Source organism: Prionailurus viverrinus, chromosome A2 (assembly GCF_022837055.1).
Source record: "Prionailurus viverrinus isolate Anna chromosome A2, UM_Priviv_1.0, whole genome shotgun sequence".
NCBI lineage: Eukaryota > Metazoa > Chordata > Mammalia > Carnivora > Felidae > Prionailurus > Prionailurus viverrinus.
Window position 1 is genome coordinate 168591376 of NC_062562.1, and position 14969 is coordinate 168606344.

Sequence of the window (14969 nt, forward strand, 5' to 3'; positions counted from 1 at the left end):
TGAGGTGACATAGTCACAGGTGCGGAGGGTTGGGACGTGAGCATCTTCGGGCCATTACTCTGCTGCCACACTCAGCAAAGTGACAGATGTAATCCTTTGGAGACTTGGCTTCTCTCGAGAGAAAACGGGCTCTGCGACCCCAGGTTCCCGCCGCAGGTTAAGGACCCTGCGTCCGGGTGGGCGGTTCTCGCCAGGTTCCCCCCAGGGGTTAGGGACGCTGCGGCCACGTGGGTGGGCGGTTCTCTCCGGGTTTCCGCTGCAGGTTAGGGGTGCTGCGGTCACGTGGGTTGGCGGCTCTCTCCAGGTTCCCACCACGGGTTAGGGCCCCTGCGGACACGTGGGTGTCGCTCTCCAGGTTCCCACCGCAGGTTAGGGATGCTGTGGTCACGTGGGTTGGCGGCTCTCTCCAGGTTCCCGCTGCGGGTTAGGGACCCTGCGGCCGGGTGGGTGGGTGGCCCTCTCCTGACCCAGTGCAGAAGAAGGCGGCTGAGGTCAGCCTCCCTGCCGAGGGAAGGCCGAAGTCAACTGAAGTCAACTGAAGTGTTTCGGAAACCTCACTGGTGGAACAGGGCCTCTAGGCAAGTGGGAATTCAGGGGTCACCGGGGGGCGGAGGGAGGACGGTTAGGAAGGGAGGTGCACATGTACATCGCAACTTCCCGCTAAAACCCATCTCCTGGAAGCCCACACCAGTACCAAGGCTTGCTTCTCGCCCGAACTGAATTTTAATAAGGAAAAAATGTCTACATTGGTGTTAACCTCCAGGGAAAAGTGGCCAGATGATCTTAAAGTGTTTATTTGCCAAGAAAGAAAACACCTGTTGGACACTGAATGTGCAACCAGAGGAGAGAACTTTGTTCCGGAGACTCTGGAAGGGAACCCAGCCAAAGAGACACAGGACACCCTAAGCATTGGAGCCCAGAGGGCACAGGTGCACGTATCCCAAGTGAGAAGGGAGAAACAGTAGCTACAGAAGAGGGGCTTCAAAATTCAGGAGGCCACGCGCGGAGGAGGAGAGGGGACGTAAACCAAGGATGGGGACAAGCGAGGACGCAAACCTCATGGGACACACGTCCGGGAGGCTGACGTCCTGTGGGCTGAGGGAGTACGCACGGGGGTAGAGGAGTCTGACAGCTGCATCTGTTCAGACCAGAAGAGTCTAATAGTCGCATCTTTTTATCGGGATGAGACAGACCTGTCTGGTGCAGATGAAACCACGTAACCAGGTAATTTAGAGGAAATGCACTCAATCACGACTCTGCCTCGACCACCTCTGTCAAAGAGAACACTTTTTCACACCAGGAAGGGCAGAGAAGAGACACTTAGGGGGTGGACAGACGGTGGGCTGAGTGGACAGAGTGGTGGGGTGCCCACTCGCTGTCGGGGTCCCGGGCGCCGGCCAGGTGAGCGAGGGCAGGGTGTTGCCAGTGTTCCGGGTGAGGCCACAGGAGCACGCCGCTCCCGTCCACGGAAGCCGCGTGGGGACGCGGACCCGCACCGCCACTCTGGATCTCGCGGCGGCCCTGGGCCTCTGCGCCCTGACCGCGTGACCAGAACGGGGTGAAACGGCAGGTCTGCAGACCAGCAGGCGAGTTTCCCGCCGACCCAGCAGGATGGGCAGGCTGCGAACTGCGTACTCCGTGAGGCTCTGGAACGGGAATGTGGTCAGTGGGAGAGTAGCTTCATTAGGGACAAGTCACGTCAGAGAACAAAGGGGGTTGTTTTAAAGTTAAAAAGAGCCGGAGACGTCAAACCCCAAGTGCAGGGGTGACCCTTAACGAAGGTTCATGGTAAACAAACATGGATGGGAATTAGACGGCGCTGGGGTGTTACTGTTGGTTTTCTTAGTTGTGACAGTGCAGTTGTCGTAAGTGGGAGAATGTCCCCCGCTTAGGAGGCACCGGGGAAAGCAGTTAAGTAGACGTCCCGGTGGCTGAGACTCACTTCGAAATAGTTCAGCCAAAAAATAAGTAAAGCGCACACACACGCTGGGCAAATCGGCGGAGTACTGACCGGCAGGTGTCGAGCGTGGGTGTGGGATGCCACCACCAAGTTGTCATTTCAGCCCGAGTGTCTCCAGACTCTTGCGGTAAATCGTGTGCGGGAAAATCATGCCAGGCTGGTCACATTTCGTCTTCGCGAGGGGCTCCCGGGCGGGCCCGCGCGGGAGCCCCTCCGGTGGGATCTCACTGCTGGCCCGTCCTCCCCAGGGTCAGGAGGGTGGCCTGAGCCTAACCGCTTGGCCTTAAGGGCTGACTCTTCTACGGGCGACGGGGAAGACAGAACCCGAGTCTGTCAGGGTGAACAGAGATACGGCATCTGTGGCATCTGCCCCCGGGCCTGGCACGAGAATGCTCGACAAGCATCTGGACGTGACCGGGCCGAGAGGACGCCCTCCCGACCCGGGCCGGGCAGCAGGGCTGTTGGCCAAGCCTCAGCTGACGAACAGCCACCGATGTCCCCGCACGGGTCTGTGCCCACGTGCGGGAGGCTCGGGGGAACAGGGCCCCGCAACGACCCTGTCGGATGTATTTCTCTGGAAAACTTGAAGACGCAGAAGTCCCGTTCATAACAGGTACAGGTGGCTTGGCGACAGACGGAGGCGCTACATTGAACCAGGAATCCAGATCTTCATGACTTCGAATGAGGACGGATGTGAAGCACCTCTCAGGCACCTGTGTGAGGGCGTGGGGACCGGGATCCCGGGGGACAGAAGGGGCCCCCGGACTTCAGCTGATGGCGACCCCAAGACGAGCGGACCTCGTGGCTTGTGACGGGCCTGCCGCGCAGTGAATGTGAGATTGCGGCAGACGGCGATGTGCCCAGGGCGGGGAGGGGTGCACCCACGCCCTCTGAAGGGCCACCGGATCGCTCTGGCCAAAGAGACCGGAGCCCGTCTGGAGGGGTCAGGCCCAGCGGCCGGCGGCCTCAGGGCCCCCACGGCGTCAAGGGTCGTGAGTAGCCCCGCGAAGGGAATGCTGGGGCGGACACAGCCACGCCGTAGGGGGTCTCCCGAGTGGCTAAATTGTGCCGACAGTCAACGCCCTTGGAACCCCGAGGGGCTGGTGGCGGGGTCTGTGCTGTGACCGTGTAAGGATGCCACTTCCAGGCGCCCTCAGGACGTGGCCCGTCGAGAAGGACTCCTGCTCCTGAAACGCCGCGTTTGCCTCTTCCCGACTTCCCGTAGAAACACCACCTCCCCTCCGGTCTCAGGCAGCGCGGCCGCGGGGACAGCTTCTGCGTGGTGCAGCCACGAGAAAGCCCACACGGAATTCGCTGGGATGCTTCCTTATCGACATCAACAAACCCGCGGCCTCCCCGCATCTGGAGGCAGAGATCCGGACGGCTCCGAGACCGAAACACGGCAGCCACGCCCGGTGCTTCTCTGGACCCATAACTTCTTCGTGGAGGTGAGACGCGTGCAGACCCTTCTCACACCAGAGGAGGACAGATCCCGCTTGCTTACCAGATTTAGGAGTCTCGCCCAGGACCAGTGCTTACGGGCAGATCGGGGCGGGTCTGGGTGGCTCAGAAGTGCCCAGCCCAGAGTATTCTTCTATGGGGAGCCTGCTTAGAGTTCAGAAAAACCAATTTAAACCAAACAGTTGTTTGGAAAGAAATTATTTTCTGTGTGTTGTTTTAAGGACAGCAACGCTTAGCCAAAGTACCACAGTTCTTGTATGTATTTCAAATATCCATCTCTGGGGACGTTTGAAATTTGTGTCCATTTTTCTGACACAGAAAATGTCAGGCTCGTGCACAAGCATATGTGGGCAGTCCCACCAGCAGAGGGATGGGTTTGAGCCCCAGCGCCCTCATCTGGCAAGTGCAGGGCTGGTTCCCGGGGGGACTAGAGGCGATGGGGCGGGGGGGGCGGCTTCATGCGCTCAGCTGTGGCCTGGTGCCACCAGGTGCCCTGACCGTGGGGGACAGCCAGGCAAGGTCAGCCGTCATCCCCACCTGGCCAGGTCCGCGAGTCAAGGCAGGGGCGCCCGCGGCTGCACCCTGGCTCCGGAGCTGAGCTGTGATCTCTTTCACGACAAAGCCCCGGAAACCCAGACTGTGAGAATGTTCCATTGAGGGCCTTTCGCTCGGTCTCTGGGTATCTGGGTCCTGGGCTGTTCTCTCCGGTTTCACCTCTAAGTGTTCTTTGTCTCCATCTAATCTCTCCCTTGTTTTTGTGACACAGAATCGAAAACATTTTTTTTTTGTTTAAGACGGTATGCCAAAATAGCATCATATTCCTGTTCTTAATTTAAAAAGCAGATGAGCAGAATATTGCATAATTCCTCCTAAAAATACAAATACATTTAGGAAGCATATTAAATTCTTCAAACTTGTAAGATGACGGAGCACAGACAAAGCCGGTTCATCTGTTCCTAAATCGTCCTCGGAAACACAGCTCCAGGCTGTCAGGGATGGAAAATGGATATCGGAGCCACTTCTGAATTTCCCACGGGACCTGCCAGCCTCCGCTAGAAGCCCCGGTGTGGGAGCAGGGGACGCCCTCAGACGGGCCGCAGACGAGTGAGGGCGCACAGGAGGGCGGAGGGCAGAGGGCGCGGGGAGTGCGGGCATGACAGGCCCTGGGAAGCCCCGGAGTCCAGCTGGTAAACCCCGTGGGCACGGGACTGGTGCGCATCACGGACGTCACGGGTCCCGTCTCCCGGATGGAGGACCGTCTGCGTGGACGGGAGGCCCGGGCCGCGGGGTCCCGCCAGGCGCACCCAGGAACCCGTCAAACCAGGCAACGGGGGAGCGGGGTGGGAGACACCGGGGAAGCCGGCCGAGGCTCCCACCCGCCGCCGCAGGCCCAGAGCATTGCGCGTGCCGGGGAGGGTGCCTTCTGCGCTCACGGGCGCCGGCCGCCTTTTCACAGACACCACCAGCCACTTGCCCAGCACCTTGCGGTTCCACCACGGGGCCGATTCTGTGCCGTGCGGGCCGTGCACGCTCACCAACAGGACGCGGGGTACTCGTCTCTGGTGGAGTCTGGCAGGACCGAGGAGAGCGTAAGCCGTGCCGTCCCCATCCTGCTCGGGGAGGACGAGGGCCGAAATCTGCTGGTAGGATTTCCCTCTACGCGTGAAGGAGGCCGCAAGTGTGGGGGACAGTGGGGTCCCCGGGTCACCCACGAAAATGCTCCTGTGTCACTGTGTCAGTGTGCTTGCCCTGCCCTGCCATCCGTGACCAGCACAGCTGCCCCTTCGTGACTCCAGACAGCCAAGAGCACCCGGCCAGGCTGCTGGGGCAGGGGCACCGGCCACCTGCTCCCCAGCGCCTGATCCAAGAAGGGCGGACATCAGGGGCACCAGGGCCTTGGGACAGGACGTGCTACCATCGCTAAGGTCCTGGCCTGTGGTCACAGGGACAGCGGGGGGCACCTACCGTGGTCCGGAGGGGCGCTGGAGGGAGATGCTTTGGATTTAGTCTTTACCACAAGGGACCTGATAGTCCACGTAAGCGACCCGACCCAGGGACGCGTGCCGTCCCAGTTTGCTGAGCGTCGGCCCCAAATAGCTAAGCGTTCCAGGATCAGGCAGAAGCCTCCTGGACTCCCCATCTAGGCCCCGAGCACAGCGGCCACGTTAGATCCTCGCGTGGCCCCGTATCTAGCAGCAGCCTGGCACGCAGTAGGTACTTAATAAATGTGTTAGTCAATGGCTTTTTTTTTTTTTTTTTGCTTTTCTTCTAAATATAAAACACATAGATGACAAAAGCTCCTCTACTATTAAAGCCCTTCGGGGAAAAACTCCTCAGACCTCACGGAGACAGAGGGCCTAGCCTGCGCCCTCACTGACCTGTTAGAAAACATCACACCCAGAAGCGCGTTCAGATTTCGAGGGTCTGTGACGCTGTCGTCAGTGTCTAAGGCGACACGGGATGCCAGCTTTTAATCTTTCTGACCCGTAAACTCGGATCAGATCGCTGCCATTTACATCTGAGCATCTCCTGAGGCATCTACTCCCAAGGCATCTACTGGGCCAGGCGAGGGGGCCCGGCAGGAGACGGCCCGTGGCCACGCCACCAGGCTGCGTCATGGGCTCCAAAGGGCTGGGACCCGGGGACTGGGACACGGTGGTGGTGGCGGGGGGGCGGGGGGCGGCTGTCCCCACCGTGGACGCCGATTTTGCTGAGGGTGTGGCTTTGCTGTGCCCTCAAAAATGTCAGCCGACAACATTTCATCATGTTGGCCGTACGTGCAAGGACCCCTCGTCTGCAGATACTAAGATAGTAACTCCGTGCACACATTTGCTCTTCACGGATCAGTGTTCAGAGAGGGTCCGTTCGTGTCAGGCACTTTGGTCACAAACGCACCTGCGATCCCTCTCCTCTCTCCTCCGTGCAGGGCGGGTTCATACGTGAATCAAAGCGCAACCCTGGCCTGGAACGTGCTAGAACACGGGAGGTTGACGCACCTGTTAAGTGATGCAAGAAAAGGAGCCCCACCAGGCGGGTTTGTTTGAGCATGTCCTCTGCGGCCTCTCCTTCTGTAGGTCACTGCTAACACACTCAAGCCCTGACGTAACTTTGTCTCCTACTCGGCGCAAATTGCTTTGCGGAACTGGTCTCTTTGTGTCGCTGCTTTCTGGCGGTGATTCCCGGCCAGAGTCGGCCCTCGGCGACGCCTGTTGACCCGAGTGTCAGGCGGGAAGACTGCCGTGGCAGCGACCAGCGCTCACGCCTGCCCACGACGTGGCAGCCGCTACGCTAACCGCCCTCAGGGCTTGGCGATTCCAAGGAAGACAGTTCGACCCCGATTACAGACGAGGAGGAGGTTCGCAGCAGCTAAGAAACGAGTCTCGAGTTGCACGGTAACAGCCAACAGAGCAAGTGCCGGTCGGGGCACAGCCGTCCCCAACCTGGGACTGTGTCGCTGGAGCACAAAGGAAGGAGCCGACCCCGTTTTCAGGCTAGGGGCGGCTTCCCAGGGGTGGTGTGTTCGCCGGCCGGGCACCGGGGGTGGGGACAGCAGGAAAATGAGGAGACAGCAGGCGGGGGCAGCCCAGCCCACCCGTCACTGAGGGCCGCCCTCCCTTGGCCGGGGCCCCCGCGCGGCTACGTACAGGTCAGCACTGCCGGAGAGCGGTTCTTGTGTGCGTTCTCCGCCCTCTGGGCCACGAGTGAGCTGTTGGGCTCCGCCTGGTAGGCACACAGCGCCTCCCACTCCTTCTCCAGGCGGTTCTTGTTCTTCAGGTGGTCCTCCATGTAGGCCTGGAGCGGAAAACACAGAGTCAGGGAGGCGTCGTGACACCCAAGGGGCCGATGGACAGGGCGGCTCACACGTCCCCTGCGGGCACACGTGAAGAAGCCGGTTCCTACCGGATCCAGTAAGAACACGTGTTCTGCGGGTCGGTTCCCGGGGGCTCAAAATGTGCTCGCTCGGGCGCGGAGCCTGGGCATCAGGGACACTTGGATCATGACGGGGGGCCCTGTCCGCTATTATGAACTGACCGGGAGAAAGAACTGCACACGTAGGGCCAGACCTGGTCACCCGACCAAAAGCTGGCGTAGATAACGTGTCCGGACAGAAGCCATTTTCCTTGTAACTGGCCCACTGTTCTGGATCCAGCGGGCGTGATGCAGAAGATACTGGCTGCTCTGATGCGTGAAACGTCACAGAGCTTGTGGTGGTAAAAACACAGAAAACGACACAGAGCCTGTAGCGGGAAAAACACAGACCCGAAGCGATGGAAGCAGACATCTTGACCTTTGGCTGCTTGGCTCTAAGTTTTCCGGGCACCTGCTTGTCGTCAGCGATCGCTAGACGTGGACGGGGAAATGCCTCCGGAACATTCCCTCCCACAAAGACAACCACAGGGGCCGGCATCTCACCAATCTAGGTAGTGGTGAAATAACGTGATTTTGAGGAAAAACACTGCAAATGACCGAACCCCAGCTGCTTTGTCGTACCCAAAGAGGGTCGCACCTGTAACATCTTGTTTGTGGCTCTTCAGTGTGTTGTGTGTGGACACACATGTTCAGCTAGTCCCACCAACAAAATAAAACACGAGCACACAGGTCCGGGTCTCTAGCGGTCAGGCACCCCAACGTCTCCCCAAGGATTGGCACCCTGCCAGCCCCCACCGTCCTGTCACCCCAAGTGAGCACCCAGCTCAGGCCCCCACAAGGACGAGGACAGGCCTGCTCCATGTCTCCTCCCCGGCCAGCTGCTCGGGGCTCAAGGGGCCTGGGGAGAAGGAAGGGAACTCAAGCCAGTCCTGCTGGGTCCTCCTTCCTCTTATCACAGTTTGGACTAGTGTGGACTCGAGTCGTTTTGTTATTCACTCAACAGGCACCTACTGTGTCCATGTTGGTCTACAAACCACGGAAAGCCGGTGCCTCGGTGAGTGCTGTGGGAGGGAAGACATCACCTTCAGGGTCTGCCTGGCCCGGGGGGGGGGGCAGCGATGGGCTGTGACCAGATGCCGGGACATGGGTTATGACTGTCACATATCTTCCGTGGCCCCTGCTGAAGCCACTGAGGGAACCAGCTGACAGCCTTCTGTGCAGGTGACGGAGGACCACACGAACCACACAGTGGGTGCTTTTTCCGTGACACGCCCTGGACCCTCGTTGCCAGGACCTGACTCTGGGACCCCCACCCAGTCCCTCCAGTTTCCTCGCATGGGAAGGAAGCGAATTTAAGTGGCCCAATCCAGAAAACGTCAACTGCCAACTGCTTTTTTTGGAGACAATCATTATGGAATATCGGATGCATATTTTTGTGCCAAAGTTGTCCTAATAAGGACGTTTCAGCATGATACAATATTTAAGTTTTGTGAAATAGTCCTCTAGCTAAAATATGGTGTGGTGGGGGGAGGAGTAGTTCTGGCTCACGTGTGTGGTTTCAGTGCTTCCGAACTTTCCTCAAGATCAGGTATCGTCTGCGAAACAGGCACGGGATGTTATCTCCGACCCTGCACCTGCGGCTGTTTAGGTGTTTACAGTCACCTCAACTATGGGGCGTGAAGGCTGCAAGGTCAGTTCAATTTCTAAACTTATGGCAAGAAATGCACACCGGACTCCAGGAGGGAAGCTTGGTGGTAAGACGGAGGAGGGAGCAAAGACATGGTTTTTCTGAGAACAAAGTCTTCTAAAGTGATAACTTGATTCTATGAAAGTTGAGATAACTTTCCAGCCTCTCGGCCTGTGTTGCTTCCACAGACACTCCTGTGTCTGCCCGGTTCGGGGCATTTCAAGTTGATCTGTTCTGTTAATGTTTTATCACTTATATTAAACTGATGTAATTTCCCCTTGCACGGTTTAGGAGACTTTCCTCTCTCATGTTTGGGGACAAGATGCTATTCACCTGTGACAGGAGAGGATATTTCCATGTTGTCTGTGAAATAATGTGTTTTAAACAACGGCAAAAACAAACTGCCTGTGGGGTCCTGTCTCTCAAGGGTGTGGGACGTATGAGCCAGAACAGGTACAGTAACCCTCCTCAGACACAGTTGCTTTTGGGAATAACTGGGTAAATTAACATGTAATTGAGACACTGCTCATGTTCTTTCCCCCAGAGTGAGTGTGTAGCTGGAGTTGTTTTAAAAACTGACATTCTAATACTTTTGTTTTATCTGTGTGTGTGTGTGTCTGTACATTTTTATTACACATGTAGCATTCATAGAAAAGAAAGATAGTGAAGGTCAGCAGAATGAAAACAAATGCCACTAATAACTCCACCATCCAGAGCTAACCATAAGGCTTCGATAAGCCCCACCCTTGTTGGCATGTGCTTCGGCCGCTTTTTTTCCCCCTCGCTTATCACCATCGCTTCAGCTTTGGACAACATTTTTATTACAGGACTTTCTTACCTGAATTGAAAAGAAGCAGAGATGAAGCTTTCCTCTTATATTCGAGGAAGCCGAGGCCTAGATTTGTGAAACCATGAGCCCGAAGTCCCCAGCAGTCAGGGGCAGCACCTAAGCTTGGGTCTGCCATCTGGGATGCTGCTGTTTTGTCTTGGCTCACTGCTGCATCCTTCTCCCCACACCCTGACCTTCAAATCCACAGAACTTCCTGGTCCCAGATACCATCCGTTTCAGAAATCACTAATGGAGCCTAGACTAGCACTGTCCTTTGTCTAAACTTCATTTTACTAACCTGCGCCTTTCTATCTCAATAAGACTATTTCCCAGTGTTTTGATGTCCCACCCCATATCGCCATCACTCTCTATGCTTTGTTCATGCAGAGTCTTCTGTAATGAATCTATCCAGACTTTACGGTCAGTGCAAACGCTCCTGTCTCCTTTGTGAGTCTGAGATGTGCCTACGGCCAGCCTCTCTGATCCTCCTTTCCTACGATTCCACCCTCTTCGTCAGACACTTACTATTTTAAAAACTACGTCCTGTGACATTAATCACATTCTGCTTTGTGCTACAGCCTGGTGGGGGGGTGGTGTCAGGATCTTCCTCTCATGAGATCAATATTTTTGAAAATGGGACCCATGTCTCATTCACTTGGCATGTGCTTTGGGCACACAGTCAATATTTGCTGGATGATTGCTCATAACCTGGAAATTTCTAGAAGTAATTTGTGTTACAAATAAACATTTTACGTCAATGACAGCATCCAAAAAAAAAAAAAATGCATTAGAGTCTTCTGGAAGTTGGGAGAATTGGTCTTAAAGGTAACATAAGGGCTTTGGAATGGTTCATTATATGTTTCCTCACCGCCTTCTTCCTTTCTGGGTTACCCAAGCAGCATGTCTATGATCCATACCCAGTAGGCGTGGTGGCCACTGCAATGTAATGGCAGCCTTAGGAGCCTGAAGACACAGCAACGGTTGAGAAAGCTCTTCTCCCCGAGCCCCTCCTCTTCCTTCTGAGTCCAGACCCTGTGTCATCTCCCCGAGTCCTCCCCGAGCAACGGTTGAGAAAGCTCTTCTCCCCGAGCCCCTCCTCTTCCTTCTGAGTCCAGACCCTGTGTCCTTCTCCCCGAGTTGTGTGAGAACTCCTGTGCTCGGGATACAACAGTGCCATCACTGGTGTGACGGGGGTGTCTCTAGAACCTGCCGTCCCAGCTGCGAGCAGCTGCCGGTCAGGGACCCGTCTCACGCACATCACTTTACGCAGCCCCCGTTCCTGGCCCTTGTGAGTACCTCCGAATCGAAGCTTTGAGAAAGAAGCCCTGGGATACACAAAGTACTCGTTAATGGCACTAGACGGGAGCCAGGCACATGCGGGTGGGGTCCCCCACGACGGGCAGTCTGAAGAGCCAGTGCTCGGTGTTAGTTGGTTCAATTTGAAGAGCTTAGATACATGAATTTTGATGGCTCCTGTGGTTCGTCAGGAATGTTTGGAAGCAGGTCTTTGATCTTTCCGAGCTGCTCACTGCACCCTTAGTATTTGTGGGTGACGGAGGGAGAGGTTCTGAAAGGGTTCTTGGCCGGAAGAACTCGGCATCGCATTTCCATAGTCTTGACCTCCATCGGGATTTTATTCCAGCTGATTTTAGGTGAGACCTGAGTGGGGAGCTGTCTGAACCTTCTTGAATTCTGATACTTTCCTGGGATCCAGGCTTAATGTGCTCGCGGAAAGGATAGTTCCCAGATCCCACCGCTTGTGGGAAAAGGCCCGCAGGTTCCAGAAGGTGGTTTCCCGAGTTACAACCGGCACACGCTGGCTGACACTGGCCTCGGGCCACATGGCGCCAGGTGACGGTGGTCCAGCATTTCTTTTGAGTTTTTTGCGAGGTGAGAAGGACCCCAGCTTTCATAAGCCCTATTTTGTGAGACACTCACCCCATCAGAGGTTCTCCTGTTTAATCTTCCTCTTGAGAGCCCAGCTCCCTACCTTACACCTTCTTTCTTCTCACTCACACTATTAGACCACGGGTAGGAAGATTACAAACACCTTCTGGGTCACAAGGACTGTGTGCCATCAGAGGACTTTTCAAACAGCTCCCTGTGTCAGACAAACTGGCCTCCACATTTAATGGGGTAACTTTACACGGAATCCCAAACCTCTGGGACAAAAATGTTACTGCTTGGAGACATGTCCACAGTTTGTCAAGATAGCTTAAATATTTTCTGCAGTGTTTTCTCATCGAATTGTCAACGCCGCGAGCTCAGGAAAGTGATTTCTAGAAATATCGATCATCTGGGATGCTCTGCAACATAATGGGGTTTTGCTAATAACCACAAGAGCACTTCGTGTCTTCAGGAGATGATTTTGGCTACCATCCACAAAGCCTTTAGGAAAGCCTGGAGGAGCTTTTGCTGAACTGGGAGGCAGTAAAATGGAACAGGCACCGGACTTGATTTTGAAAGACTTCTTAACGATGTAATAAACAACGAGGATTGGTCCTCACGTAGCTGCTTCTTGGTTGTACTTCTGGGCAAACCACCCAATCTCACCCACCTTTGATTCACTACTACGTAAACTGGGAATCACAGTACGTATTTCTGAAGGTGGTTCTGAGGGTTGACTGGGTCAGTATGTGACATACACTTTGTGCATTATAAAGCGTGAACAGGCAGAAAGGATGGCGATCATGGTGGGTATCAGCTTTTCACCAGCAAAAGAGGGAATCTCTTGCGGGGCGCCTGGGTGGCTCAGTTGGTTGAATGTCTGGCTTCGGCTCAGGTCATGATCTCAAGTTCGTGGCTTTGAGCCCCGCGTCGGGCTCTGTGCTGACAGCTCGGAGCCTGGAACCTGCTTGGGATTCCGTGTCTCCCTCTCTCTCTCTGCCCCTCCCCTGCTCCCACTGTATCCCTCTCTTTCTCAAAAACAAATAAACATCACAAAAAATTAGAGAAAGAGGGAATCTCCTTAATTCCCTTCCAGATTCCGTGGCTGTACCGCAGTTCTGGGGACACTGCCATTACCTGATCAGCCATGACACAGTACATCTCCACCAATACCAGCCACTGACCGCAGCTTGGATGCAGAATTCAAGGGGCGGTCGCGGCGGCACCTTTACTGGGGACACACCATTGCTGCAAGCGAGTGTAGTGACACCGTCACAAATGCCACCAGAGACACGACTAAGAGGAAGCACCGTCAAACACGCGGTTCGTGGTTTCCAAGTTGTGTCCTTTCACGGGGGTCGGTGGTCTTCCGAAAGCACTCGGCTTCTGCGTCGTGTGCATAGAACCGACACGTGCTCAGGCTGCCATGAAATCAGGGATGGTCCCAGAACCCAGCCCCTTCCTCTCTACTGGCTGCCTTCCGTTGACTCCTGCGTAGGGAGCGAGAAGTTTGATGGCCAGTCTTGAGAAGAGGAATCACTGGAAAAGGCCAGCGCAGAGAAGGTGAGACATCCGGCGGCTACTTAGAAAGATGTTTTCCGGCGCGGGGAGAGGAAGGTCACAGCCTGCGGTGCTGCTGGCTCAGCGCCCTCGGCCCGAGCCAGGACCGGAGAGGTTTCGGGGCTTTGGTTTAGTGTCAACATCAAGGGCAGTTTCCAGGATCAGGGATCGGTTTCCAGGGAGACGGTCCCACTTCTTACAACTACTGTTTCACCACATTCAACAGGCCAACGTCCACCCTTCGATGCCGGCAGGAAGTGTTGCCGCCTGCCTCCCGACGCCGGGACGATGGAGCGTGCGGACTCGTCCAGGGCCGTGTGGACCCGGGCCGCAGAGCTGGGGTCCCCGCGGTTGGCTCGTCCGGTGCCTCCTGGGTCCCAGCTGCCGCAGGCGCCCCGCCAAATCCACGTGGAGGGGACGGCTAGAGCCCGGGGGGACCGCGAGTTCAGCTCGGTGAAGCGTCCGAGACACCGCGTGTTCCTTCGCGCTCTTACCGCCAGCGATGAAGGGCGGGAGGCTGGGCGGTGCGGGTGGCTGCGTTAGTATCAAAGCGAGCAGTGGAGACGAACCCCCAGCGCCAAAGGCTAACACTCAGACGGATCGGGACCACGGACCAGTCAGCGAGACACTCAGCACGATGCCCCCTCAGTCACCGTCTGCGGGCGCCGTTAACGTCGCGGCGTCCTCACGGGTGTCTGGAGACGTCCACCGCTCTGCGGTACGATATGAACCGAGTAGAAAGCATCCCGGCGAAACTTCGCTTTACCCCAGGAGCCAATGTCCTCCCGCTGCGGCTGAGGCATATGAAGGAAGGCTGGGGTTTGGGAAGGCCCCGTTTCTGCGCGCGAAGCTTTGTTTCCACTCCCTTCTTTACCCTGGCGCCTCTCGCCACGTTACTTGGCTGACGTGACCGTCAAGCCTTCCGCGAGAGCGCACGCCCGCTGCCCGTCCCCGTGACGGGCCTGCGGCTGGTGTCGTGAGGTCGGCCGGGAGAGGACAGCCTTTAAGAGCAAGGAGAAAGCTGTTTCTGCTGCCTTTTGGGGAAAGGGGGACCGTTCCTCTCTTTGAAAATAAACACCTCATTAACGCAGTGGAGGGAATGTTTCTGTTGAATGCTTGAATTCCAAGCACAAAGTACAGAAAATGAAGGCAGAGGCTCGATGGGGTCAGGGGTGCCGCTCGGCTCGCGCGGCCACGGCCACGGCCACGGCTTCATCAGGAGGGGCTGCGCACCTGTCTCTGCAGAGCGCCGCGCCCGACACGCTTGCACGTAACTTACCGTGCGGCGGGCATGTTAAGATATTCGAAGTTCAAAATCAGAAATCCGGAATAGTTACAGCTCCCAGGACAGATCTGGCTAAACGATCCGAGGACAGTTTTGTCATTTCTCAGCGTAGACAAGAGGTGCTGGGAGCCGGACTCCCGAGCCCCACGGCTGTATCCCCACTGCCAGCAGACGCACACAACAGGAGCACACGGTGCGGCCCCGCACCGGGGAAGCCCCCCCCCCCCCCCCCAGGCCCACGCGACCGCTCTGGGACGGCTGGTCTCACGGCAGGCTAACGCTCGTGCGGTGCCCCTCTGAACGCACAGCGGAGACACGCGCGTTGTCCTTAAAAACAGCCCCGCCTGCAGACCCAGAAAGGGCTCGAAGCCTGTGCTGTCAGCGTGCCGCTTCCTGGGGAAAAGCAAACACAGTTCGGGGCGTGTGCGTG

At 56.5% G+C, this 14969-nt stretch overlaps 1 protein-coding gene across 2 annotated transcripts in view; it reads right to left on the bottom strand.

Annotated features, from left to right (window-relative positions):
• Positions 1-14969, bottom strand: part of PTPRN2 (protein tyrosine phosphatase receptor type N2) — an 805972-nt gene that overhangs the window by 49916 nt on the left and 741087 nt on the right. For both annotated transcript variants that reach the window (XM_047850353.1, XM_047850352.1), the window contains one exon: positions 7066-7213. In XM_047850353.1, the coding sequence (XP_047706309.1) occupies positions 7066-7213 (148 nt within the window). The remainder of the gene's footprint in view (positions 1-7065; positions 7214-14969) is intronic.